Source organism: Rosa rugosa, chromosome 1 (genome assembly GCF_958449725.1).
Source record: "Rosa rugosa chromosome 1, drRosRugo1.1, whole genome shotgun sequence".
NCBI lineage: Eukaryota > Viridiplantae > Streptophyta > Magnoliopsida > Rosales > Rosaceae > Rosa > Rosa rugosa.
The window spans coordinates 45923193-45947121 of NC_084820.1; the positions used below are offsets into that span (position 1 = coordinate 45923193).

The 23929-nt window shown below is 38.7% G+C and overlaps 2 protein-coding genes across 2 annotated transcripts; one reads left to right on the forward strand and one right to left on the reverse strand.

Annotated features, from left to right (window-relative positions):
* Window positions 1-16032: 16032 nt before the first annotated feature.
* LOC133738774 (umecyanin-like) lies at window positions 16033-17720 on the reverse strand. Its single transcript, XM_062166390.1, has 2 exons — window positions 17449-17720; window positions 16033-16633 (listed from the first exon to the last, which is right to left on the reverse strand). The coding sequence occupies exons 1-2, from the start codon at window positions 17630-17632 to the stop codon at window positions 16158-16160; spliced, it is 660 nt and encodes a 219-aa protein (XP_062022374.1). The 5' UTR covers window positions 17633-17720; the 3' UTR covers window positions 16033-16157.
* A 2745-nt stretch (window positions 17721-20465) lies between these two features.
* Window positions 20466-21924, forward strand: LOC133729062 (zinc finger BED domain-containing protein RICESLEEPER 2-like). Its single transcript, XM_062156541.1, has 4 exons — window positions 20466-21195; window positions 21279-21343; window positions 21491-21761; window positions 21818-21924. Exons 1-4 carry the CDS (start codon window positions 20466-20468, stop codon window positions 21922-21924), a joined length of 1173 nt encoding a protein of 390 aa, XP_062012525.1.
* Window positions 21925-23929: the final 2005 nt, after the last annotated feature.

A 23929-nucleotide genomic window follows, 5' to 3' on the forward strand; every position in this document is an offset into this window, starting at 1 on the left:
CTTCCTCTTCGAGCTCTGTACGTTTTCCTTTTGCAAATTTCTCTTTGTTATTTGATTGGAATTTCTGTTTTCATTGAAGATCTGTTAGATTCTAGGGTTTTGAATTATGAAGTAATGTGAATTTTGTATTTCAAGTTACAGATCTGGTAGAGCTCTATATCGATTCAATTTCTGTGGCTTTAATTTGATTCTAGGTTTTGAGTCTGGATACTAAGGTACAACTATACCTATTTCTGTTTTAAGAAATTAAATAATAATAGTTATTTCCTTGTAACTTCTTTTCCATTTTTGGCTGGTTATTTTAACTCCCATCACAATAAGAGCATATAGTGTTCCAGAATCCTTCTTTAGAACCAGTATTGAATGTTACATGTGATCTAGCTTACCTAAATTTCGGTTGCTTACAGGATTTGGTCTCTTCTCCTTACTCTGCTAGCACTACTCCATTCGTCTCTTCTTGTTTTTAACATGTTCTCTCGCTATAAAAACCATGCTCGGATGATGTGGTACTTAATCAACCTTTTAATCATTTGCCTCATTAAATGGCATGTCTCATTGATGCCTTTGGGCTTCTTTTCGACAGCTTGGATTCAAATCCAAGCACATCCATGCAATGTCTTTTTTTAAGCTGAGCATCCATGTTCTTTGTTAATCATACTACCATGTTGAATTTATTTTGAATACATTATAAGAATATTGATTATATATCAATGATAGTCACTAAAAAATGGCCTGAAACTGATGATTCTGTTGAAAAGTGGTGCCCAGAAATACTTGCAGCCAAGGTGATTTCAATACTATGTGTTTCATGCATGGTGTTGTTTTGCTGGCCTTTTACTATCATATAGGAACTACATCCATTTCAATATATGTGTGTGTGTGTACCTTGTATAGAATCTTGTTACTGACCTAAACATACTAGTCTTGTTATGCATTCATGATTTGTTGTACTAGTTTGCTAATTTTGATTGTTTGGCTTTTTGCTTCTGGTATACCAGAGTGTTCATTTGTTCCCTAAATCCATACATTTTTCTCTATCACTGACGCAAATGCATTAACAGGTTTTCGTACCATTGGTGTCATCACCAAGGTTTGTCTTTCTCCTCTTTGATTCCTGGTTTTGTGCTTTGGTAAAAGTCTGATAAGGCACTTTTGTTCTGTCTGTAGCTAGATATAATGGACAGGGGCACCGATGCCAGCAACTTTTTGCTCGGGAAAGTTGTTCCCCTTAAGCTCGGTTATGTTGGTGTTGTCAACCGTTGTCAGGAGGTACAAATCATTCAAATAGTTAATCTGTCTACCACTAGTTTTATTTGCTACGTCGCTACAAAATTTATTCCCTATGACTAAGAGTATGTATGGTAATATTAATTGGCAACTTTATAGGCTATTTTTCAAAGATTTGAGGAACTGGTATGGCCTTTTAATTGGTTGTAAGTGTGAATTCTTGTTCAAGAGCTACTTGGATAATGTATGCTGCAATGTGGATTAGATTGGAAGTGCACATTAATGCCGAGCTGGCTCATAGCACTTCAAATCTCTTCCCTTACACCGAGCTGGCACTTTCTTGCCTTGGAGCTTCAAGGCCTCTGGTGGCCTGGCTGGATGTTAACCCTTACTGGTTAAGCGATCCGATCAATCTTATCTATGAATTGCTCATGAATCTTGTTTTGCATTTTGCAGGGCAGCGGCAAGTAAAAGGTGGAGAAAGTTGTTTGCAATGAGAGCACCTCAAGAATTTTGATCTGGGCTTCTAGTTCTGGTTCAAGGTATTGTCCACTTAAGTAATTCCAATTACGGTGCATTGATATGCATTCTGTCTTATATATGCTTCAGTTACGAGTAATGTGAACAATAAATTTGTTGTATGTGGGACTGAATTAATCTAGCATGACAGATAACCTTTCTCCATTAACTTTTGTCTTTCAAGTCTCTGTAGTGTTATAATCAGGTTCCTTACTAGATTTTTCTGTTTTAGGTAAATCAAACAAAGCTGACAAATATTAAAAAGTATATAAAGCACTACACTAATTTTTCTGTTGACGTATCTTTTATATTGGAAAATTGTTTCTGAAAATTTTGTTTGATAGGGCAACCTTTCCCAACAAATACTATTGAAATTTCACATGCTTGCAGCAGAAGAGCTTGCATGATTGGTCCTCTCCATATGAAATTCATATACATATTTTGATCTAGTTTTAGAGCAATTGTACACTAGGAGCATAAATTCATCGAACGTTTTTAACTAGTTAGATAGACTACACTCTGTACATATACTGTATACAAATAGTAATAACTTCTTTTATCAAGTTAGAAGCTCAGGCATTTCTTTTCTATATGCTGCAGATTGCCGGTCAAGATTATGATAGGCAATGAGGTATTTAATTAGTAATTGGCTTTGTAAATCAGGTGTTTGCTTCATAAATTGGAGGTGTTTTTGGAAATTTATTAGTGGTCATTTAGTTCAGAAATTGGAGGTGTTTTTGTAATTGGAAGATTGTATTTTTAGTGATATACAGTGATTGATTTTTGTTATGTTTGTTTTGTCATGAATTGATCATTGATCATTGATTTTTGAATTTTGCAGTTGTGTAGATACTTTTCACGAAGAGAAGAGCAAACGTGAAAGAAGAAAAAAATGGAGGAGATTGTTGGCTGTGGCATATTCGTCCCTTGTAGCCAAAATGGAGGAGATTATATATAGGTTGGTCATGCTGGAATTTTCAGCCACACAGAAGTATTCTCTTGCATCTAATTCAACTTACAATGTGGAAGAGGCTGGTGATCTGTAAGGCAGAAATGGAGGAATGTATAGCTTTGATAATGGAAGAATTAGAGAGAGTTTGTAAGAGTTAGTGAAAAAGTTTGTGAACCAGCTTTTATGATATGTAAAACGATAGCATATTCGGCAAACATTATAAGATTGTGATTACTACTCTTATCGCCTAAACCCGCAGCATCGCGCGGACGTACTTTCTAGTATGATGTCTAGATATAAAGTTGAAATCAGTTTTAACCATAAAAACTGATGTCTAGTAATATAGATACATCAGTTCCAAAATGAAAATCGATGTTACTGAAATATATAGACATCGATTTTTTGTCGAAAACGATATGTTACTGAGTATCAGACATCAGTTCCAAAATGGAAATCGATGTTACTAAAATATACAGACATCGATTTTTTGTCAAAAACGATATGATACTGAGTACCAGACATCAGTTCCAAAATGGAAATCGATGTTACTAAAATATACAGACATCGATTTTTTGTCGAAAACGATATGTTATTGAGTACCAGACATCAGTTCCAAAATGGAAATCGATGTTACTGAGCACCAGACATCAGTTCCAAAATGGGAACCGATGTGTGTAACAGTATCAGCCATCGGTTCTTAAATCAATAACAATGTTAAAACGCAAACTTGTGTTGTGTAATCTATATTTCTTTAAGCATTAAATACAATAAAATGTGGGTTTAACAATAGTAAAACATGTAAGTTTGTTATCATTTAAACCTATTTACATCGATTTATAATTAGGAACCGATGTCTACACGAATACTAGACATCGGCTAAAAACCGATGTCTGCATTTTCCGGATCTTTCTCATCACCCACAAAGACATCGGTCGGGTTTTTGTTTCTCATCTGTTTTTGGCCGATGTCTGGGGTCATAATTCTAGTAGTGGGCCCAAGAATGTTCTAGACTATTGTGGATTTCGGCAAATGGATTAAAGCCCAAGTGATTAGGGTTTTGTGATGCACAAAGAGATATTTTTGGGAGGAGTTATGTGTTTGCCGTGAAATGCCAAGCGAGAAAGAAGGAAGTAACGTGAAAATCAGAAAATATCAAGGAGATTGACGCCACACAAGGAAGGATATGCCTTGGAGATTTTCTAGGGAGAGTTTTAAGGGAAAAGAGATATTATTGGGGGATTAAATCTGATTTTAGCCGTGGAAATTGGGTGGATATTATCCTATAGCCATGAAAATCAAGAGAGAATAAAGGGGATGTGATGCCCCGGAAATTCGTATTTATTTTCCGAGGATTTTCCGGAATTTAGATTGTGGTTATTGGACGGTTTCGTGGCTCGTGGATGGAGCGGAAGTGTTTCGGGCGAATAATTATTCGAAAAGTATGACTTTAGGGGGTTGCTAAGGTTGACTTTTGATACGTTGGGATTCTCCGAAAACTTTCTTCACGAAAGTTGTAGAGCGCGTCGATACGAGTTCGTGGACATGTGGAACGTGAGAATCGGAGTTCGTATGAGAAAGTTATGGCCATTGGAAGGAATTTCCATCTTGTTATAAATAGAAGTTTCCAAAGTGGAAACTTACTATTTTCATTTGTTTCCTTTTCCGGAAACCATCTCTTCTCTCTCTCTTCTCTCTCGGCTGCACCTTCAGAGTCGAAGTATTTCGACTGACCCGACCCGAACCCGGTCGATCCGACCCGACTTTTCCGGCGAGCTCCGGCCATCTCCGGCGACGAGACTTTCCAGATCAGTTCGCCTCCTCCATACGCTCCTCCCTGTGGTGTTCTCTAGCGCCGATTCTCGGTGGTGACGGCGATAGAAGGCGGTGCAGATTGGAGTTTTCGGACCCGGTCCGAAATCCTTGTTCCGACGTCGGCAAGGCTTCGAGTTTTCTTGGTTGAGCTCAGAACAGCCTCGCCGATCGATCCTTGGTGTTTGTTTGGATCGATTCACATGAAACTTCGATCAACTCAGTTGGGATTACTGTTCACGGCTTGTGAGGTAGTTTTCGATCCCTTAAGCTTGTTTTCTGACTTCGAGCTAGTTATGAGAATCCACAAGCATGCTTAGATGAAGCTTTTTGATGTTGGGAGTTTTGTGAAATAATGAGTTTTGGCCGGTGGCGGTGCTCCACCGTCTGTGGTGGCGTTCTGGCGGTGTTCCGGCCACTTAAGGAACTGTTTGTGGTATTATATATGTTCTACTCGTTGATACGAGCGTTTCGATATATAATATGCAAATTTTGGAGTTCGTATGGAATTGTTATGATTTTTGCAGTTTCATACCGATCGATTTATTCGATCCGTGAGGATTCGAGCGTCCGGTCGACATGTGGTTTGGTCACATCGATCATGGACGTATTCCGGAGACTTTGGGAGGTCTCGGATGTGGTTTTGCCTCGATTGGCACCACTTTGGGGATTTTAGTTCAAAACAGGGGTTTCGGACTTAAATCGTTTGTGAATCGTTACTGATTTGAGGTCATTGGTGATTAGGTGCTTCTAAAGGTGAATTGGACGAGTTGTTGATGATAGTTTTGGTTCGGTTCTGTATAGAAGACGCAGCGGGAGTTTCGAGGTGAGTAATCTCACAATGTTCATTTTGGAACGGAACACCTTATCGTTTTGTGAGTTATTGATTTAACTGCAAATTATATGTTTTAGTGGGTTGTGGATTTGTGAAAACAATAGGCATGAATGATGCGTTTTATTGTTTTGGGTTGTGGCTTTTGGAAAACAAATGACTTGGAATTGTTGATTCGATTTGTTTTGAAAAGCGTTGAGATTTGTGTATGAAAACAATATGCATGAAATGATGCTTTTTATTGTTTTGTGGCTTTTCGGAAAACAATGATTTTGGAAATGTCGATTCCGATTGTTTTGAAAAGTGTAAGCTATGTGTAATGCTTTTGAGTCTTGTGCGACTGTTTTAATGATTTGCTCCAAGGGACAGTGCGGCCCGAGGATCGAAGGTCTATGACCTTGGGCAGAATATCAAGTAATCACGTCTTTGGCCGGACGAGTGGTTACGTTCAGTTAGAGCTCTAGTCTGTCTGCCATCTAGGTAATTCATGGGGTAACGGGAATTGGTTATTGATAACTCATGACATTACGTGTTTTTAGGGAATAAAGTGTGAGTTGCTTCCTTATTAACGGTTTTTAAGGGGACAAGGTGCAAGTTGTTTTCCTTATTAACGACTTGGTACGTTTTGGTACGATTGATAGAAATCAAGGTGTGAGTTGCTTTCTATGTTATTTTGATAGAAATCAAGGTGTGAGTTGCTTTCTATGTTATTTTGATAGAAATCAAGGTGTGAGTTGCTTTCTATGTTATTTTGATAGAATTCAAGTGTGAGTTGTTTTGAGAACAATGTTTAAACTGAGATTGTTTGTTTTAATGTAATCTCCTGAACTAAATTCCTATGCAGGGGTTACTATGATTTTATCGATTGTTTTAATGTAATCTCCTGAACTAAGTTATATGCAGGGATTACTATGATTTTATCGATTGTTTTAATGTAATCTCCTGAACTAAGTTATATGCAGGGATTACTATGATTTTATCGATTGCTTTAATGTAATCTCCTGAACTAAGTTATATGCAGGGATTACTGCTTTTTGGATTGTTGTTTTGATGTGATCTCCTGAACTAAGTTTAAATGCAGGGATTATTGATTTTACTTAACTTGATTTTTAAGTGTGGTTGTGGTTGTGATTTGGTGTGAGTTGTTTCGAGTTACTCATACGGGCTTGCAAAAGCTTACCGGGTTTGTTGTGTGACAACCCGGTGCACCATTTCAACGGTGTAGGGGTTAATCCTGCAGGTTAGGATAATCGTGCTAAAGCTGAGGTAGCGCCTTTGCAGCTTTACGGTAGGAAGCAAATTTTGTGACTTTATCGTTATTTGGACTTCCGTTGTAGTGAGCTCTGAGGAGCATTTACGTTTATCTTGTTGTTGACAATTTAATTCGTAAGCTTGTGTAATATATAACTCTTTGGAGTGAGTGTATATTAACTTTGAGGGTTCAGGGCATCAATATGTGTGTAAGATTAAGGGAAAAAGATTTCAGGTATTTTGTATTGATGACTGGGCGTTCACGCATATATAATTATGGGGTTATATATATCGATTTTCATGTGTGTAAAATCAGGGGCGTGACAGGGGATGACGGTAAAGGTAGTCCATGGAGAGATTTAAGGAAGAAAATGTTCAAAAACAAGTCCAGATTCGTTCCTACAATTCCTAAAGGAATTTTGGCCGAAAATAAAGAAGAAAATCATAATTAATTCATGGATATTTCGGCAATAATATATTAAGGGATATGGACTTAATTTTGGAGAGTTTTGATTGGTTGGATGACACACCAGAGCTTACATGACACTACGGGATTGGTCGAAGCTATGTGGAATTATTAAATAATTCCTTGGGAAAATAATAGAAGATTCATGAAGCTTGGAGGCCAAGTCCAACGTCCCCTATATATACTCCCCATATTTTGACGTTTTCCACACACCTCATAATTCAGAAAATTCTCTCAAACGTCAAAGCTCTCTCTCCATCCTCTAGTGCAATCCACGGTTTTCAAGCAAGGAAGAAGAAGAAGAAGAAGGAGACGTGAGCATCATCATCCATCCTCCACCTTGAAGACTTGCTTCCAAGATTCAAGAACCCAACGTCAACACCTCCATCCCCATCTCCATCTCACGGTGTAATTCAACCTCTTTCTTTGTAACCTTGTTTGATTTTCGTGGAATTGTTTCTAGTTGACAATAATGTTTGAACAAAGTTTAAATCCGAATTCTTATGATTGAATGAATTTTCAATTCCTATAATTGTGATTCTAAGTTGCTTTTGTTAGATTGTTCAATTAAATTTGCTTTACAGAAAACTTTTATATGTTTATGTTCTTTGGTGGCCAACTTAGGATATATGCATGTAATTGATGCTAGATTTAAGTTTATGATTCACCTAATAGTTTTGTGAACTTAGTTTTGTGAACTTGAATCAAAAGTAGTAAAGGCTTTGGACAAAAGTCGAATTTAATTGAAAAGGATTGCAAATAGATGAACTTTTTCATACTAGGTTGTGCACTTAAGTTGATAACCTTTCTCTATGTGTATTGCGTTGAACATGTTTTGATTAGCTAGCTTTCTAGACTTTGATTGCATGTTTGATAGGATTGATCTAGGTGCTTTCACTTAGGTTAATTAGTAAGGAAAGTAAAATATGGGAAATCATTTGCTTCAAATGTTTTACATGATCAACTTCTTTCTCATGACTTGGAAGAACAATTGTAGGGTTGAATCGAATTTGATACTTGGAATGGGTTTTGATCTTTGTTTCTTATGTTTCATTCTTGTATATGTGTTTTTGTATTTTCTTTGTTTTGTTTATTTTAATTTTCGGAAACAAATTCTAAAAACCTCTTTAATTTCGTTACTTGTAAATATTCTTGTAAATATTATACTTTGTTTTATTTTAATTCTTTATTTGTCTTACAATGACAGGTGTACCCTCAATCCCAGGAATAGAACGATCCCTATTTACTATATACTAACGATGACATTTGTAGGGTTAAATTATGCGCTTGCTTATAGTGTATCAATGAGAGTAACGGTCGAGGTTGCTGAAGACTCATAAGTATGTAATTATAGGAGAATTCCGAGAGTACTCTTCCTTTATTGTCTAGATGAGACTTGAATTGCTTCTTGATGGTTAAGTTAGCAAATAGAACATTGTCACAACGGTGACTTATGTTGTCCTTTCGGTGGAAAGGATATGGAGGGTTAGAAGGACTCATGGTTGCATGGTTTCCTCAAGCTGATGTGTGTGAGGATAAGAAGGTACCTTATCTAATTCTGCTTGTGTTGCTAGAATGATGTGTGATAGTTGCGTACTTCTTCCGTGTGTTGTGTTGTGTTGTGTTGCGTTGTGTTGTGATGTGTTGAGTTTTGCTTGATGTCTATAGTTAGACTTTGGCATATGACTTCCTTTTAGCGTGGGTAGTATGTGCGTGATACATCTTTCATCATTATGGCTCGAGTGGGTGATTATGCCATGTGATGAGTTATGTATGGGTTGATCAAGGCTAGACCTTATCGTGGTTTCGTGTTCTGAGATGATAGGACGAGTATTGAGCTGTGATGCAGATACTGTTGTGATAACAGGATTCTGGACTCTTGTGTGATCTGTGTGCAGTGCTGCAGTTGCAGTGTCCTTGTTGGGTAATGCACGAGGATGAGATTCATGAAATGATTGGGTTACCACCAAGTGGTGTGGTAAGGATTCCTACTATTGTGGTACTAGATGAGGTACCTGTATCCATTATGGATTGAGGCAAGTTGTACTTGGAGATGAAGGCATTTCTTGCTGAGAATGAGAATTGGATTTGAGCATGGTTTATTCATACTTGTGGGAGTGGTACGTGTAAATTTCGGGACGAAATTTCTTTAAGTGGGGTAGAATGTGATGCCCCGGAAATTCGTATTTATTTTCCGAGGATTTTCTGGAATCTAATTCGTGGTTATTGGACGATTTCGTGGCTCGTGGATGGAGCGGAAGTGTTTCGGACGAATTTTTATTCGAAAAGTGTGGATTTAGGGGGGGTTCAAGGTTGACTTTTGATACGTTGATATTCTACGAAAACCTCCTTCACGAAAGTTGTAGAGCGCGTCGATACGAGTTCGTGGATATGTGGAACGCGGAAATCGTAGTTCGTGTGAGGAAGTTATGGCCGTCGGAAAAAGTTTTCATTTTGGTATATATGGGATTTTTCCGGAAAATTTTCAGAAAAATCAGATTTCCATTTTGGGAAGGATTTTTCTCTCTCTTCTCTCCCGAGCCCGCGTAGCACCTTCCACTTCGCTGGCTTCGTTCTTCCTCCTCTGGCCACCATAGGACTCGATCCAAGGTGGGTTGTGTTCGCCTTGCTGCCCTCTACACGTCTGTGGAAGCAATCGAGGGTGGGTCGAGCTGTAGCTCGTGCTACAACGTCGAGAAAAGCCCGAGAAGAGGTCGGAATCGCCTCTATTCGTCGACCTTCGTTCTCCCAGCTCCGACCACCTTTGGCCGTGGTTCCAAAAGCGATTTTGCACTTCAAGGGACGTAGATCATTTCGCCTAAGGTGGGTTGCATCGATTTCATCTGTGGAGATCGAATTGGAGCGAATTCAAAACTAGGGTTCATCGGATCTGTCGGCTTCTAAGGTAAAATTCGATCGATTGGTTCATATTTGGACTTTGGTGTAGTTAGAAAGTTTAAATTGGAGTTGAGACGAAGAACTTTGGTGTTGGGAGTTTTGTCAAACTCCGACTTTGGGCCGGCAGCGGTGCCGCCACTGTGGTGGTGTTTTCCGGTGGTTTCCGGCCACCTCAGGGATAGTTTCTATTCCTGAGTTCGATCTACTCGTCGATACGAGTATTTCGATATATTGTTTGTAATTTTTGGAGATCGTATGAGTATGTTAGAGTTTTTACGGTTTCGGACTGTTCGATGATTCGATCTGTGAGGATCCGACTATCGGATCAACTTGTCGATCCGACTATCCGATCGACTTGTTGTTTTGGCATATCGATCGTAGAAGTATTCCAGAGACATTGGGTGTTCTCGGATGTGGTTTTGCCTCGATTGGCGTCACGTACTTTGGGGATTTTAGTTCAAAACAGGGGTTTCGGACTTAAATCGTTTGTGCATTGTTGCTAAGTTGAAACCGTATGTGATTAGGTACTTGACGAGGTATCCTTGGACGGTTGTTTTGTGGTGTGGTTGCCTTGTTCTGTATTGAAGACGCAGCGAGAGTTTCGAGGTGAGTAATCTCACAAGGTTCATTAATAAACGGAATACCTTTATTTTTTAGAGTTATTTAGTTAACTGCAAACTATAGTTGGTATTAGTAGCATTCCTGAGTGAATGTCTACGTGTATATATATTTACGTGAAATATATGTATAGGTGGATTTGTGTGATAAAACAATAATTATGGGTGCGTTCATTTTATTGTTTTGGGTGTGACTTTTCGTGAAACAATATTTTGTGAAATGGTTGATTTCTATTGTTTTGAAAAGTGTTGTGCATTGTGGAACATTTTAGTTTGCGGGTGGTTTATTTAAATGTGGGTCTTGTACCGGGAGTAATTGATAGAGATCAATTACGGGGAATCTTTCATTTTAGATTCGTGTAACATTTTGGGTCATGTGCGACTCCTTTAATGTTTTGGTATTTATACCGTGGATCCAAAGACTTACGAGTTGAGGATCGTGGATCACGAAATGTGATCGTGGGTGGGAAATCGGGAATTCACGCCTTTGGTCGGGTTAGTGGATACGATTAGTTAGAGCTCTAGTATGTCCGCCGTGCTTTGTTTCTTGATTGAAACGTGATTCGTGTGAGTTTATCTCGTGATTCATGTGGGTTTATTCCGTGATTTGTGAAATGTGTGGGTTTATCCCGTGATTTGTGAAACGTGTGAGTTTATCCAGTGATTTGTGAAATGTGTGGGTTTATCCCGTGATTTGTGAAACGTGTGGGTTTATCCCATGGTTTGTGAAATGTGTGAGTTTATCTCGTGATTCTTCTGGGTCTTCCCCGTGTTTTTGTGTGAGTTGTTTTTGAGTTACTCATACGGGCTTGCAAAAGCTTACCGGGTTTGTTGTGTGACAACCCGGTGCACTATTCAAACGGTGTAGGGGTTAATCCTGCAGGTCAGGATAATCGTGGCTGAAACTGAGGTAGCTTGTTGGCAGCAGAACGGGTAAGAAGCAAATTTGGGTGGCTTTACCATTGTTATGACTTCCGCTATGTAGTAAACTCTGAGGAGCATTTACGTTTTATTTTGTTGTTGACAATTTAATTCGTAAGCTTATGTAATATATGACTCTGTGGGTAGGTCAATATTGACATAGTTGGTTCAAGGAATCAATACGTTTGTAGTTTAAAGGGAAAAAGTTTTCAGGTGCTTGGTATTGATGGTTGAACGATCACGCATATGTAATTATGAGACTATATATCGATTTTTATTTGTGTTAAAAATCAGGGGCGTGACAAAACCCTCCTCAAAGTAAACTCACTCGGTTTCTCTCTCTAAATATAAGGAACAATTGACCAAGAGAGCTACAAGCATACAGTTCGTAGTGTTTGACGTGCATATTAAAAAAAAGGGCTTCACTTCTGTGGTCTAGTTCTTCTTCATCAGTAAAGATAACAATTTGACCTCGTGGGAGTAATTATGAATTTTTTTTCTCTTGATAAGGTCATTTTTCAACTTTTTAGAAAACTAGGTCATAAATCAATTTAGAGACATAAAAGTGGTCATTAGAAATCAGCTATGTAAGGTTCATTAGAAATCAGTTATGTAAGGTTTACAAAGATTGAGAGCTGCCGAAATGAGCATTTATTTATTTATTATTTGTTTGGTTTACGGTTGAAAAAAATAAGGTAGCGAAAAACCCGACGAATAAAGGCAAAGATTTCAGTATTAAAAATCGGAAGAAATTTAGAGAAATTGAAAAATATCGAACCTTTTAGTCGAATCTAGTTTATCCAATCCGCATCTTCTCTAATTTCTCCCCCAATTCTTCACTTTATGCTCCCATAGAAACGAACTGAGCTGAACCCAGACATAAAAAATCCAATCGATACGAAACGCTCTTCTCTCCACCGATCTGAATCTCGCAGAATTCAGTCCCGTATGCTAATCTCAAACATAATCAAAATTCTGAATCCTCCGACTTTTCCCAGCTCAACAGACAACAAAAAAAGCCCAGGAAGAAACTGCTTCGACTTCTTCTTCTACTGAATCAGAGGGGATCGAACTTGATGATGATGAGATTATAAGAACAAACTCTGGTTCTTCTTCTTCGTTGTTGTCTCAGCAAGCCTAGACCTTTTTTACTTTTCTTTCTGTTCTCCTCTCTCCCTCTCTCTCTCTCTCTCTCTCTCTCTCTCTATCTCTCGAAAGTCCCAAATTCTCTTTCTTCTTCTTCGATGCGCTAAAAATCATCATCACTACTGTCAAGTTGAGAGGGAGGAGAGCGAGAGCGTGAAGAAACCTGAACCTTCTAGTCTTCTACTGTCAGTGGGTTTTTATACCCAGACTGAATGGCAAGGATGCAATTTAAGAAAAAGATAGGGAAAAACTGTCTCTTCATTTCGAGCCGAAATGAACAATATCCCATATTTAGTATATAGTAAATTATAGGTTTTATGGTTTTAATTAATTTGGGCATCAAAATATGAAGTCTCTGATTCGTGTACAGAATTTCGTGTTGAGAGAAAATTGAAAACTCATATATGTAGATTTGAAAGAGCTACAATGATGACTATATTTTTTTTTTATATTGATTTGTGATTGATTTGAAGAAATGACGAGTACGTTTACTTACCAGGAATGGGAATGGGAATGGGAATTAAGGGAATGATTCAAGGGTCTGAAAGTTCATGCGTTTACTAACATATAAAGGTATTGGAGAGGGTGTGGGTCCCACCTCATTATCAGAACTCGATTCTTGAATAAACCTTAGTTTGATAACCAGGGGGATTATGGGTTTAGGAATCATTCACATACCGATTCCTTCATTCTTCCATTCCCGTTGTCTCCGATTCATGATTTTTTCCATTCGAAGTAAGTAAACGTGGCATACATTGAAAATTTTACCTTCTTCCATGGATTTTGAGAACCAGATGTGGAAATTTAGCGCATCATCAAAATCGAACAAAAACTGAAATACTGAGGTTGGTTAAACCGACTATGTTGGTGTTGAAAGATTCTGACCAGTTTAGGTGCCTAAAATATAGTAAACCGAATGGCTGGTTTGGTGGTCAGTTTCAATTAATTAACCGCGATGAACCAACCAAGTCCAGCATGCTAGTGTCACTGTTTCTTTCTCTCACTGCGATGCCCTTCCTGTTGATCTAGGATTGCAGCAAGACGATGACCATATGGTTGGCCGTCTTCTCAGCCGCAAATTTAATTTAGCAGGCTTCACTGGCACAATTCCAACAATATGGAAGATGTGCACAAGTTTATCAATATGAGAGGTTGGAGATCAGTTTGTGTTTTAATTTCATAGGGAGGTAAATCGTAATCAAATTCTACATGTGGGTCAGCGGTTCTTTGGGAACAGGATAGTGGTTCCCATTAAGTACAACAACCTTGCTCTAGTAGATTCGATCCCCCTCCACTCTTAGGAGACCTAGTTCAACAAGGTCTTGCAAAACCGTTGAAGGGAGAGGATGCGAAGCCAGAAAAGATGTCAGATGAAGATTGGGAAGAGTTGGAATCCAGTGTGTGTTAGCACTATTAGGCTTTATATTGCTAACAATATTATCAATAATGTTAATGATATAGATTCGGCACCTGAGCTTTGTAAGAAAATAGAGAAGTTTCATCTTGGGAAAGGCTTGCAGAAAAAGTTGAATCTAAAGTGGGATCTCTACAAGCTTAAGATGGGAGAAGGTATGAGTCTCATGGAGCACATGAACATGTTCAGAGGATTGGTAATCAACTAGCAGGAGTTGATGTAAAGATTGAGGAAGAAGATCAAGCCCTTCTACTTCTTAGCTCGCTTTCCGATTCATATAAGAATATCATCACTACAATCTTGTATGGTAAGGATACATTAGAGATGGAGGAGGTGGAATCGACTCACTTAACTCAAGAGAAGCGGAAGAAAGCCGATGATTCCAAGGTTCCGTCTTTGTTGCTCATGATCATAATCAAAGGAGAAGGTCAACTGCCAGGGGATCTAGAGGACACAGCAGGTCTAAATCCTGGGGCAGGGAAGAGGGCAAGCAGTGCTACAAGTGCAAGGAGTGAGAACACATAAGGCTGGATTGGCTATCGTGGAAAGAGAAGGATGATAAGGGCTCAGATACTCCATGGTTGGTGTAGCACATGTTTCAAATGATTTTGGAGAATTTCTCACAGTATCCAAAGTTAATTACAGTTGTTCTCAATGTGATTGGATATTGGATACTGATTCTTCTCATCATCTTTGCTCAAGGAGAGAATATTTTGATACGTTCCAAGAAGTCCAAGGATTTGTGACTTGGGGTGATGGCACAAGGCGTCATGTCATGGGTGCTGGAACGGTGAAGAACAAGATGTTTGATGGAGCGGTTCGCGCTTTGGGTGATGTTGTATACGTCCCAAGGTTCCGGAGAAATTTAATATCCTTGAGCCAATTAGACTCCATGGGCTGCAGGGTTTCGTCAACAGGGAGAGTTATGAAAGTATCATGTGGTTGCCTGGTCCTAATGAAAGGAGAAAAGTGTGGAAGTATGTTCCGTCTGATAGGAAAAATTCAAACCTCGAAGGTTGAAGGGAAATAGTGTGCACAAGGATGTAGGTACCTGAAGCAGTGGGGTCTCGTTTGTGGGCATAGTAGAGACGTTAGTCACAAGTTTCCAAGTTTCAGACGATGGTCAGAAGGTAAATTCTACTAGGGAAGGGGTCGAATCAAGGTCCTCATTCAGAGTCAACAAGTGATCGTTGTCTCGGGGCAGTTACACATGGTATTGGTCAATTGAATCAGGGGGATCGAGTTATGTCCGAATGCAATTAACTCTGATTATGTGCAACTGGTGCAAGTACAAGGCCAAAGGGGTGCTTGTGGGTATAACAAGTTGTGTCTCAGATCGAGATGACTTCAAGGATTTAAGTGGTGGTGCGGAGCAAATGAGGGAGATGGGTTGTTGGTTCATGAATGGGCATTGATGAAGTGAGTCTAGAGACTTCTATCAATTGCTATAAATGAATGAAGCTTGTGTGGCAAGAAAATGAGAGGTCAAGAGCAACTCTAAGGGTCTTTGTGTAAAGAAGCAAAGTGAGTTGTGTTCAAGAGTGTGAATAGCTGTTGGGGTAGAGTGATCTTCTAGGTTGAGAAAGGGTTTACAAGGGGCATCCTTTTGGATACAAGGGCTTGAGTTGCGCATAAACTTGAGCGGTGTTATCTTGTACTTGTGTAATTCTCTCCTTAGTAAAGGTGAAACTCTCTGAGGATGTAGGCAAGGATATTGGTCAAACCTTGTTAAATCTTGTTGTCTTCTTGGCTTGATTATTTCTTCTTTCTATCTTTACTTCTATACTTGTGTGGTGAGAGAATTTTTCCCTAACACCTAATTGACATGAGATAAGAAATAATAAATGTGTTTTATCATATCCAACAAATATGAGAGTTTCATGGATAATGAATTGCCCCATTACATTATACAAAGGTTGGTTCGAGAAAGTCAATTATATAAGCATTTATCTATATTCGTAGAGATCTAGATTTCAGGAATAGAAAAGAATTAATCCTTTATTAACAATCATGCGCTCCAAAGATATCATCACGCTGAAAAATGAATAACGATCTCGATCTCAGAATATCAAAATGAATAATGGGATCCCTATATATATACATATCTAAAAGAACAATCCCATAACAAGGGACAACAAGCACAAAACGAAACCAGCCCCAACGGCAGGGGAAGAAGAGCTCGGCGGCAACACGGTGGATCCTGGTGTGGAGCTAGCTGTGGGCCCCGTGGTTTTGGTGGACGGAGATGGTGCTTGGACCGGAGGGCACGGGGCGTCAGATGTGGGTGAAGGCGTGGTAGGAGTAGTAGTGGTAGTGGGTGGAGGTGGAGACATAGGAGTTGGTGCAGAAGGGGAGGCTCCGGGTGACGTGGCGGATGCTGAGACGGTGATGGCGAGCTTCTGGCCGGACTGGCAGTGGCTGCCGAAAGTGCAGATGTAGTAATGGTCGCCGGCAGATGTGAGAGTGATGTTGGCCGGGCCCGTAGTGATGGTACCGCCGATTTGGTTGGCGGAGCTGCATGAGTCGAACGATGCTTTGGGTACTTGCACTACGTCGTGTGCGTCTGTCGCGAAGTTGAAGACTGCAAATTAATTAAGAAACATCAGGATGTGAGAAATGGGGATAAATAACCACTAACCATTAACCCCTTTTTGCTACATGATTACTAAAGTAATCGATCTAGAACAAAACAAAAAGAGATTTGATTCCTATAATGATTTTATTGATTGACATTGCATTTAGAATATATTCCATGGAACATATATGTGATGACGGATTTTGTTTTTTGTTTTTTTTTTTTTTTTTTGACTTTGTCAAGGGAAACCAAAAGGCTTTCTAGGCCCAATATAAACCCTTTCGGCGCATGTGAAATGCTCCAACTGTGCATTGCAGTACAGTGTCTGGCCACTTTGACAGCTTCGGGGTTCGAACCTAGGTTGGGGACGGATTTTGTTTAACTTCCTCAAATTCATGTGAACAACATTAATTTTTGAAAATGTGAACAACATTAATATGAGAACAATAAACTTGATTAGGCCACGTACATGCTATTTTTGATAAAAATAAAAACAAAAAAACTTGGTCATTGCTTAGAGTTTAAGTTATTAAACTGTAAAATATTACTGAAAAAGGTCGGACATACCATCAAGCTAATCAATCTACATGATTTGAAGGAGCACGTATGTAAAAACCTCTAACGTACCCATAATTTGAAGGACTTAGTCAGCGAAAAAAAAAGAATTTAGGATTTTAATGTGATACAAAAAACATGGTAATAACTTAATAAGAATTTCCCCTTGAGGGTTGGTTTCATAAAAGACTGAAAAAAGATTGAAAAGAAGATGATGGTGATGATATATGGGAGTGAAATTAAAAAGCTAGAGATGGAAAACATACTTAGAACATCACCAACTATGAACTTCTGACCAGACGCCCAAGTGACATACTCTTGTGCACCATTCTGTGGTATGGTCCAGCCTACGCTACCTCCCACCACATGGGCCGTCTGCGCGGCCACACTCTCCAAAAACACAGCCGCAAGTAACCCAAAAACAACCATCATCTTCTTCTGGCTTTCCATTTCGATCTCTCTAGCCTCTTCTTTCTTGATCTGTTTATGTCTCTTTTCTTCAAATGGTATTGTATGTGAGTGCTAATGTCTGATGAGAATATATGTTCCAAAGAAAGAATTGAAGGCTATAAATAGGGCTCGAATGAGTGAGAAAGACCAATAGGGTGGAAGACTTTTTGGAGCTTAGGCACGGCAAAGACTTGACAATAAAGGCATGCCATTAATTACCGAGTACCGACTGGTTCTTCATATGTGAACGCCGGTCATTTTTCTATGTTCTAGACTGTTCTGCATTGTTTGAGTCCAAACGTGTGGAAACAAGACCCAAATTAAGTGGCAATAGAGTTCCGACCATTATTGGTATGGAAATTTAGAAAGGCCATACTATTGAATCATTCATGCTTGATTATCAGTCTATACCTACCTTTTTTTTTTTTTTTTTTTTTTGAGACTATACCTAGGTAGGCCTACTCTTTGTAAGGAGCATTAATATTTGGGTATCAACTAAAATCCCTCGACAACACTTGAATTCTGCAATGTTTTTTGCCCACATCTGAAGGTAAAAGCGGTGTTTGCTTCAGCAAGTTTCAATCTTGCTTTTGTCCAGTTAACTCTCTGGTACCTGGTTCAGTTTGAATTAGGTGGAGACGTTTATCTCTTTTCTAATTTGTTTGTAGAACTGTTTTGGGCCTTTTCTTGGCTCTCCGGGCTAGTCCCTTAATGGAACTATCTGTTCAACCAAAAAAAAAAAAAATCCTCGAGCACCCTTAAAGTTGGTGTTCATTAGAGAGGATAGAAGACAAAATCTCCATCTAAACTAGAATTATACAATGTTATTCGCCATTTGATGGCGAAAAAAGTGTTTGCTCAACTCACACCATCTGGCAACCTCAAAGTTAGTGTATATCAAAGAGAAAATAATGCAAATTCAATCACCACTAACCAGCCCCACAACTGGTATTTTGATATTTTGCATGTGAATATACTTAATTAATAAATTAATTACAAGAATAATCTTTCAGAGCTCTTTGGATTATCACGATCTTTTATGTAAATCTTATCTCATTTGGGACACTATCAATAATATTGTCCATGTTTTGAGGCTGATGAAGAACATAAAATGAATAAATGATTCAATAAATAATACCTCAGAATAATTGCATGTTTAATTAGTCTAAATGTGCAATGTCGATGAATACAGTTTCCAAACTTAACTGTACTTACATTCCTAATTTTGAAAAGTTTTAGTCTCAGAAGAACCAAATGATTAATGACTTGTTGCGGGGAAATCATATCAAAGCTTCCATGCTCATGCTTTCTTTGACTATATATAGCTTTAGGCCAAAAAATATAGACTAATTAAGTAACTAACCTGAAGTACCCAAAAATTGACGTTTGTGAGACTTGAAACTTGAACCACCTACAAATGCCTACCACTACACTGTGATGGCAGATTGTGATTTTAGATAGGGTTGGGCACCTCAAACCGGAAAACCGATCTCGAACCGGTCCCGTATCGAAAATTGGTGGGACGGAACGGTTTGAAATCATGAAAATCCACTATTTGGTCCCGTCCCGTCCCGTTCCGTTAAAACGGGACGGGCTTCGGTTCGGAAGCTAGGAATCCCGCGAAGGCCCGGCCTGGCCCGAATTAATTTCATTTATTCTGTTTTTCTTATTTTTCTATTTATATGGCATTTGATTGGTTGATTTTCGAGTCTATAGTCTTAATATGAACTCGAGCACACTGGATAGGCCGATCCTAACGGTAAAATAATCCCCAATTCTCATCCTAACGGTAACCACTAAATCACTCACCGTTCTGATCGATTCCGTTCGCAATTCATCGTTCATCAATTCAGCACATCAAGTCATCAACATCACCGATTCCCAAATTCAGCAACTTCCGAGTCATCAATTTCAGTTCAACAACATCTTGCAGCTTGAAGAAGCTGATGGCTAGAGGGAAGAAAATAGCTCGACCTCGATCAGATGCTTCTGGTCTTGAGAATTCTTCAACAGCCACATCACTAGCTTTTCCTGCACAGCTCGAAGATACAAGCCAAACCGAAGCTGCAAATCGGCCAAATCCAACTCTTGAAGTAGGTCAAGTAGCTGCAAGTCAACCTTCTGGAAGCGAAGCTGCTGCATCTGTAGGTGAGGCTCCTTCTGAAAAATCAGGTATAAAACGTAGCTTTGTTTGGGACCATTTTAAAGAGTATGATAAGATTGAACATGCCAAAGATGCTGATGGAAAAGACATTCAGATAGTTCATAAGAGAGCTCATTGCATCTACTGTCCTAGGGGAAAGGTTGGTGATTTTGCTATTGACAATTCTAAGAATGGCACTTCTGGTATGATTAGGCACATTAACATGAATTGTAGATATTATCCTCCTAATATGGATAAGTCGCAAAAAAATTTTGTTGGTGATACATTTAAGGGCAATAGACTGACCACAGTAACTTATAGTCAAGATGATTATTTAGAAGCTTGTGTAGAGATGATTGTCATTGATGAGCTTCCTTTTAGTTTTGTGGAGAAGAAAGGCTTTAATAGATTTTGTGTTAAAGTGTGTCCTCTTTTTGATGTTCCCTCTAGAAGGAAATTGTGTAGGACCTTTCTAAGTATGTATGATACTTCAAAGAAGGATTTGAGGAAGTATAGGTTGAGTCTAACCACTGATACTTGGACTAGTGTTCAAAATGTCAATTACATGGTGTTTACTGCCCATTTCATTGACATAGATTGGAAGATGCACAAGAGGGTTATTAATTTCTGTGTGATTCAATAGGGAAGCTTATTGAGTCATGTTTAGTGCGTTGGGGAATTGAGAAAGTCATGTGCAGTACAGTTGATAATGCCTCTGCAAACAAGTCTGCTTTAGAGTGGCTTGTGTCTAAAATGAACAAGTCTGCATCTTATCAGCAGATTTTGAGTGGCAAATACATGCATGTGCGATGCACTGCTCACATCACTAACTTAATAGTGGGGCATGGCTTAAAGAGGTTGCAAAAGTCTGTGTTAGCAATTAGGAATGCAGTGAAGTTTGTGAGATCTTCTGCAAACAGATTGGATATTTTTAAGAAGACTGTGGAGAAAGAGAAGCTTCCCTGTAAGGGACTTGTGTGTTTGGATGTCCCAACTAGGTGGAACAGCACCTATCTAATGTTGGAAGCAGCTTTGAAGTTCAAGAAAGCATTTATAGTGATGGCTGAAGATGAAGATAGCAATTTTGCAAACTACTTCAAGGAACCAGATGAAGAATATGATGAAGATGGAAATCTTGTACCAAGCAAGAATAAGAGAAATAGGGTTGGACCTCTAGAAGTGGGAGATTGGGAGAAGGCTGAGGTCTTTGTGGAGTTTCTAAGAGTGTTCTATGATGTCACATTGAGAGTTAGTGCATCATTGCACCCCACTGTGCACACAACTTTCCATTATGTGATTACCATGGAAAAAAACATAGAGAACATGTTTTTGGCACCTGAGATTGCTAGTGGATCAGAAATTGAGAAAATATTGATGGATATGGCAGCCAACATGAGATCTAGATGGTCAAAGTACCATAGTTCATTTCATGAAATCAATCACATGATCATCATAGTTCATTTCATGAAATCAATCACATGATCATCATTGGCCTTGTATTAGATGCAAGGTTCAAGTTGAAGAATGTGACTCACATCTTTCAAATTGAAGGTTTAGATGATGATGAGGTGCAGAGAAGAACCTTGGAAATTAAAACCCTTCTACTTGCTCTCTATGATCAGTTATTACAGTACTAGTTCCATACTTCCATTGTTTGAATTTCAGTTGCTTACTTGGTTTCAAATATATATTAATTTCTGTCTTTTTTGTCTTAGTATGTCCTGGTTGTAGATGGAGGTAGACACCTGCAAAGGCAGCAATCTCCAAGCTCTTCGTCTAGCACAGTTACAAGTAGAAGCAGCAGAGGAGGAGTTAGAGGCCAGCTGCTCAATAATTGGAAGAAGGTTGTTGAAGAAAGCAGTGAGGCAGTGGTAGCACATGAAGTGGATCAATACCTGGATGCTCCATTGGACCCAACTAATGATGAAGATTGCTTTGACATCCTGTGCTGGTGGAAGATAAATGGATGCAATTCCAGTTTTGACTGTTTTCAGTATTTTCAGTGCATAGGCATTTACATCACTTTTTTTTTTCTTTTGCAGACCATGAAAGCACTGCATCTAGCAAAACTAATGTGTGTCCAGCTCCAATTCCAAGAGCAAAAGGCAAGGGAAAGCTTGGGGCAGTTGGTAATGTGATAGATATTTGAACTTCGAAGATTTCATTTAGTTGTGTGCACATCTTTTCAGTTATGGCTTAAGTGTTTAAGAACTTAATCTTTTACAATTTGGAATTGAAGTGTTTAGTTGTGTGGACTGTAATGGATTATTGGATTATGCAGATTTGGTCTTCTTTGAATCTTTTCTTCTTTTTTAGCTTTTACCTGCAACCTGCAGGTTTGGTAATTTGCCCATTTGGTATGCATTATGCAATATTGCAATATGCAGATTTGAACATTTGGTCATTTTTTCTTCTTGTTTAGCACTTTTGCTTTTAGGCTTTTAGCTGCAGCTTGCAGCCTTGCAGGTTTGGTACATTGGTATGCAACAAAGCACTATGCATATTTGGTCATGCTTTTGTTGTTCTTCTTGTTTAGCTTTTAGTTGCAGCTTGCAGGTTTGGTAGTTTGGCAGTTTAGTATGCAATTGCAAGTGTGGAAGTGTGGAACTATGCATTATGCAGATTTGGTCTTTTTTAGGTTTTTTTTTTCATTCAGTTTTAGGCTTTAGCTTTTATTGAATAAGATCAACTTGTTGGATTATGGAATGATGAAGTGTTGTAGGGAATTGCACTCTTGCTTGTTCTCTTTGAAATGATCATTTTAATGCAGTGTTGAAATAATGGAAAAGTAGAAATGTAAACTGGAAGATTTCACCAGATTGCAAACTCAGGAAACATGTCTTTTTTCTTTTTCTTTTTTAAATTTCGGGTCTGTCCCGGATTGGGCCCGGTCCCGGCCCGATACCGATCGGGTTCGGGCTTGTCGGAATCATTTCTCAAAATAGCCTAAACCGTCCCGGCCCGTACCGAACTCTATTTCCGGGACAGGCTTCGGGATTACCACAATTTTAGCCCGTCCCGGCCCTAATTTTAGATGACTAAAAGTTATTTATATGTAAAAAGTCTAGTGGTTCTCGTGACCCACTGTGCCCCAAAGAGGCTCCGCCACTGGATGAAGTTATATCCAAAGCTTGAAATCCAGACCACTGGACAGTATATCCATGATATCACCATAAAGATTTGAATGTTGACTTGTTGCTAACCATTCCTTGCAAAACGAAATGGTAATAAGGCGTTAGAGCAAACACACCCATGAACCAAAGGCAATTGCTGATTTGCCAACCAAATTGGAACTACAAATTCACTATTCATCCAAAATTGGCAATTGCCTTCAACTTGCACAATGCACCAATAAAAGGCAATTTGACTGCCAATCCACTAGTCACACTTCAAATTTGAATAATTAATTATCATACAACATTAATTTAAAAATAATTAATGAATAATTTTTTAAGAAATTAAATTCTATATCAAGCATAGATATCGTTATCATCAGAAGAAAAAAAAAATTCTATGACAAGCTATAAGATTATCGACCAATCTTCATTCGCTACTTGTCGACTTTCAATATCTTTATCTTACAAAAAATATTTATGATTTCAAATAAGATAATCACTCAATCTTCATATGACACGTGTCACCTACAGATATCGTTATCTTCTTAAAATATATCTACAGTATGTGATCATATTTTTGATCTATATATACGTGACACATGTACTTATCCTAAATTTTTATCTTTCAACATTGGTAATAAATAAGCTTCTGACTTCATTCTCTACTCACACATTCCTCTCATTGTACACCTATATTTCTTTTGAAATCTTATCATCCATCTCATTTCCCCTCTTTCTGATGGAAGAATTGAACAAATGGTTGTTAGATAGGGAGTGTGAAAATATGGAAGAGCTCGAGAGGATTCAAGCTACAAACTCTTAAGCTGCTGCGATGGTGGCGCAATATCTATTATCGGAGACACGCAGAGGGGGTGGTTCATGACCTGGCCGTGCCCTAGATGTTGAAAGATATAGAGAAGTTCGAGGTCAATTTCTCTAGGAGGATTATGTTGTCAAACATCCAGTGTACGACAAAGTAGGCTTTCAAAGGTTGTACAGAATGCAAAAACATGTTTTCCAACGCATAATGGAGGACGT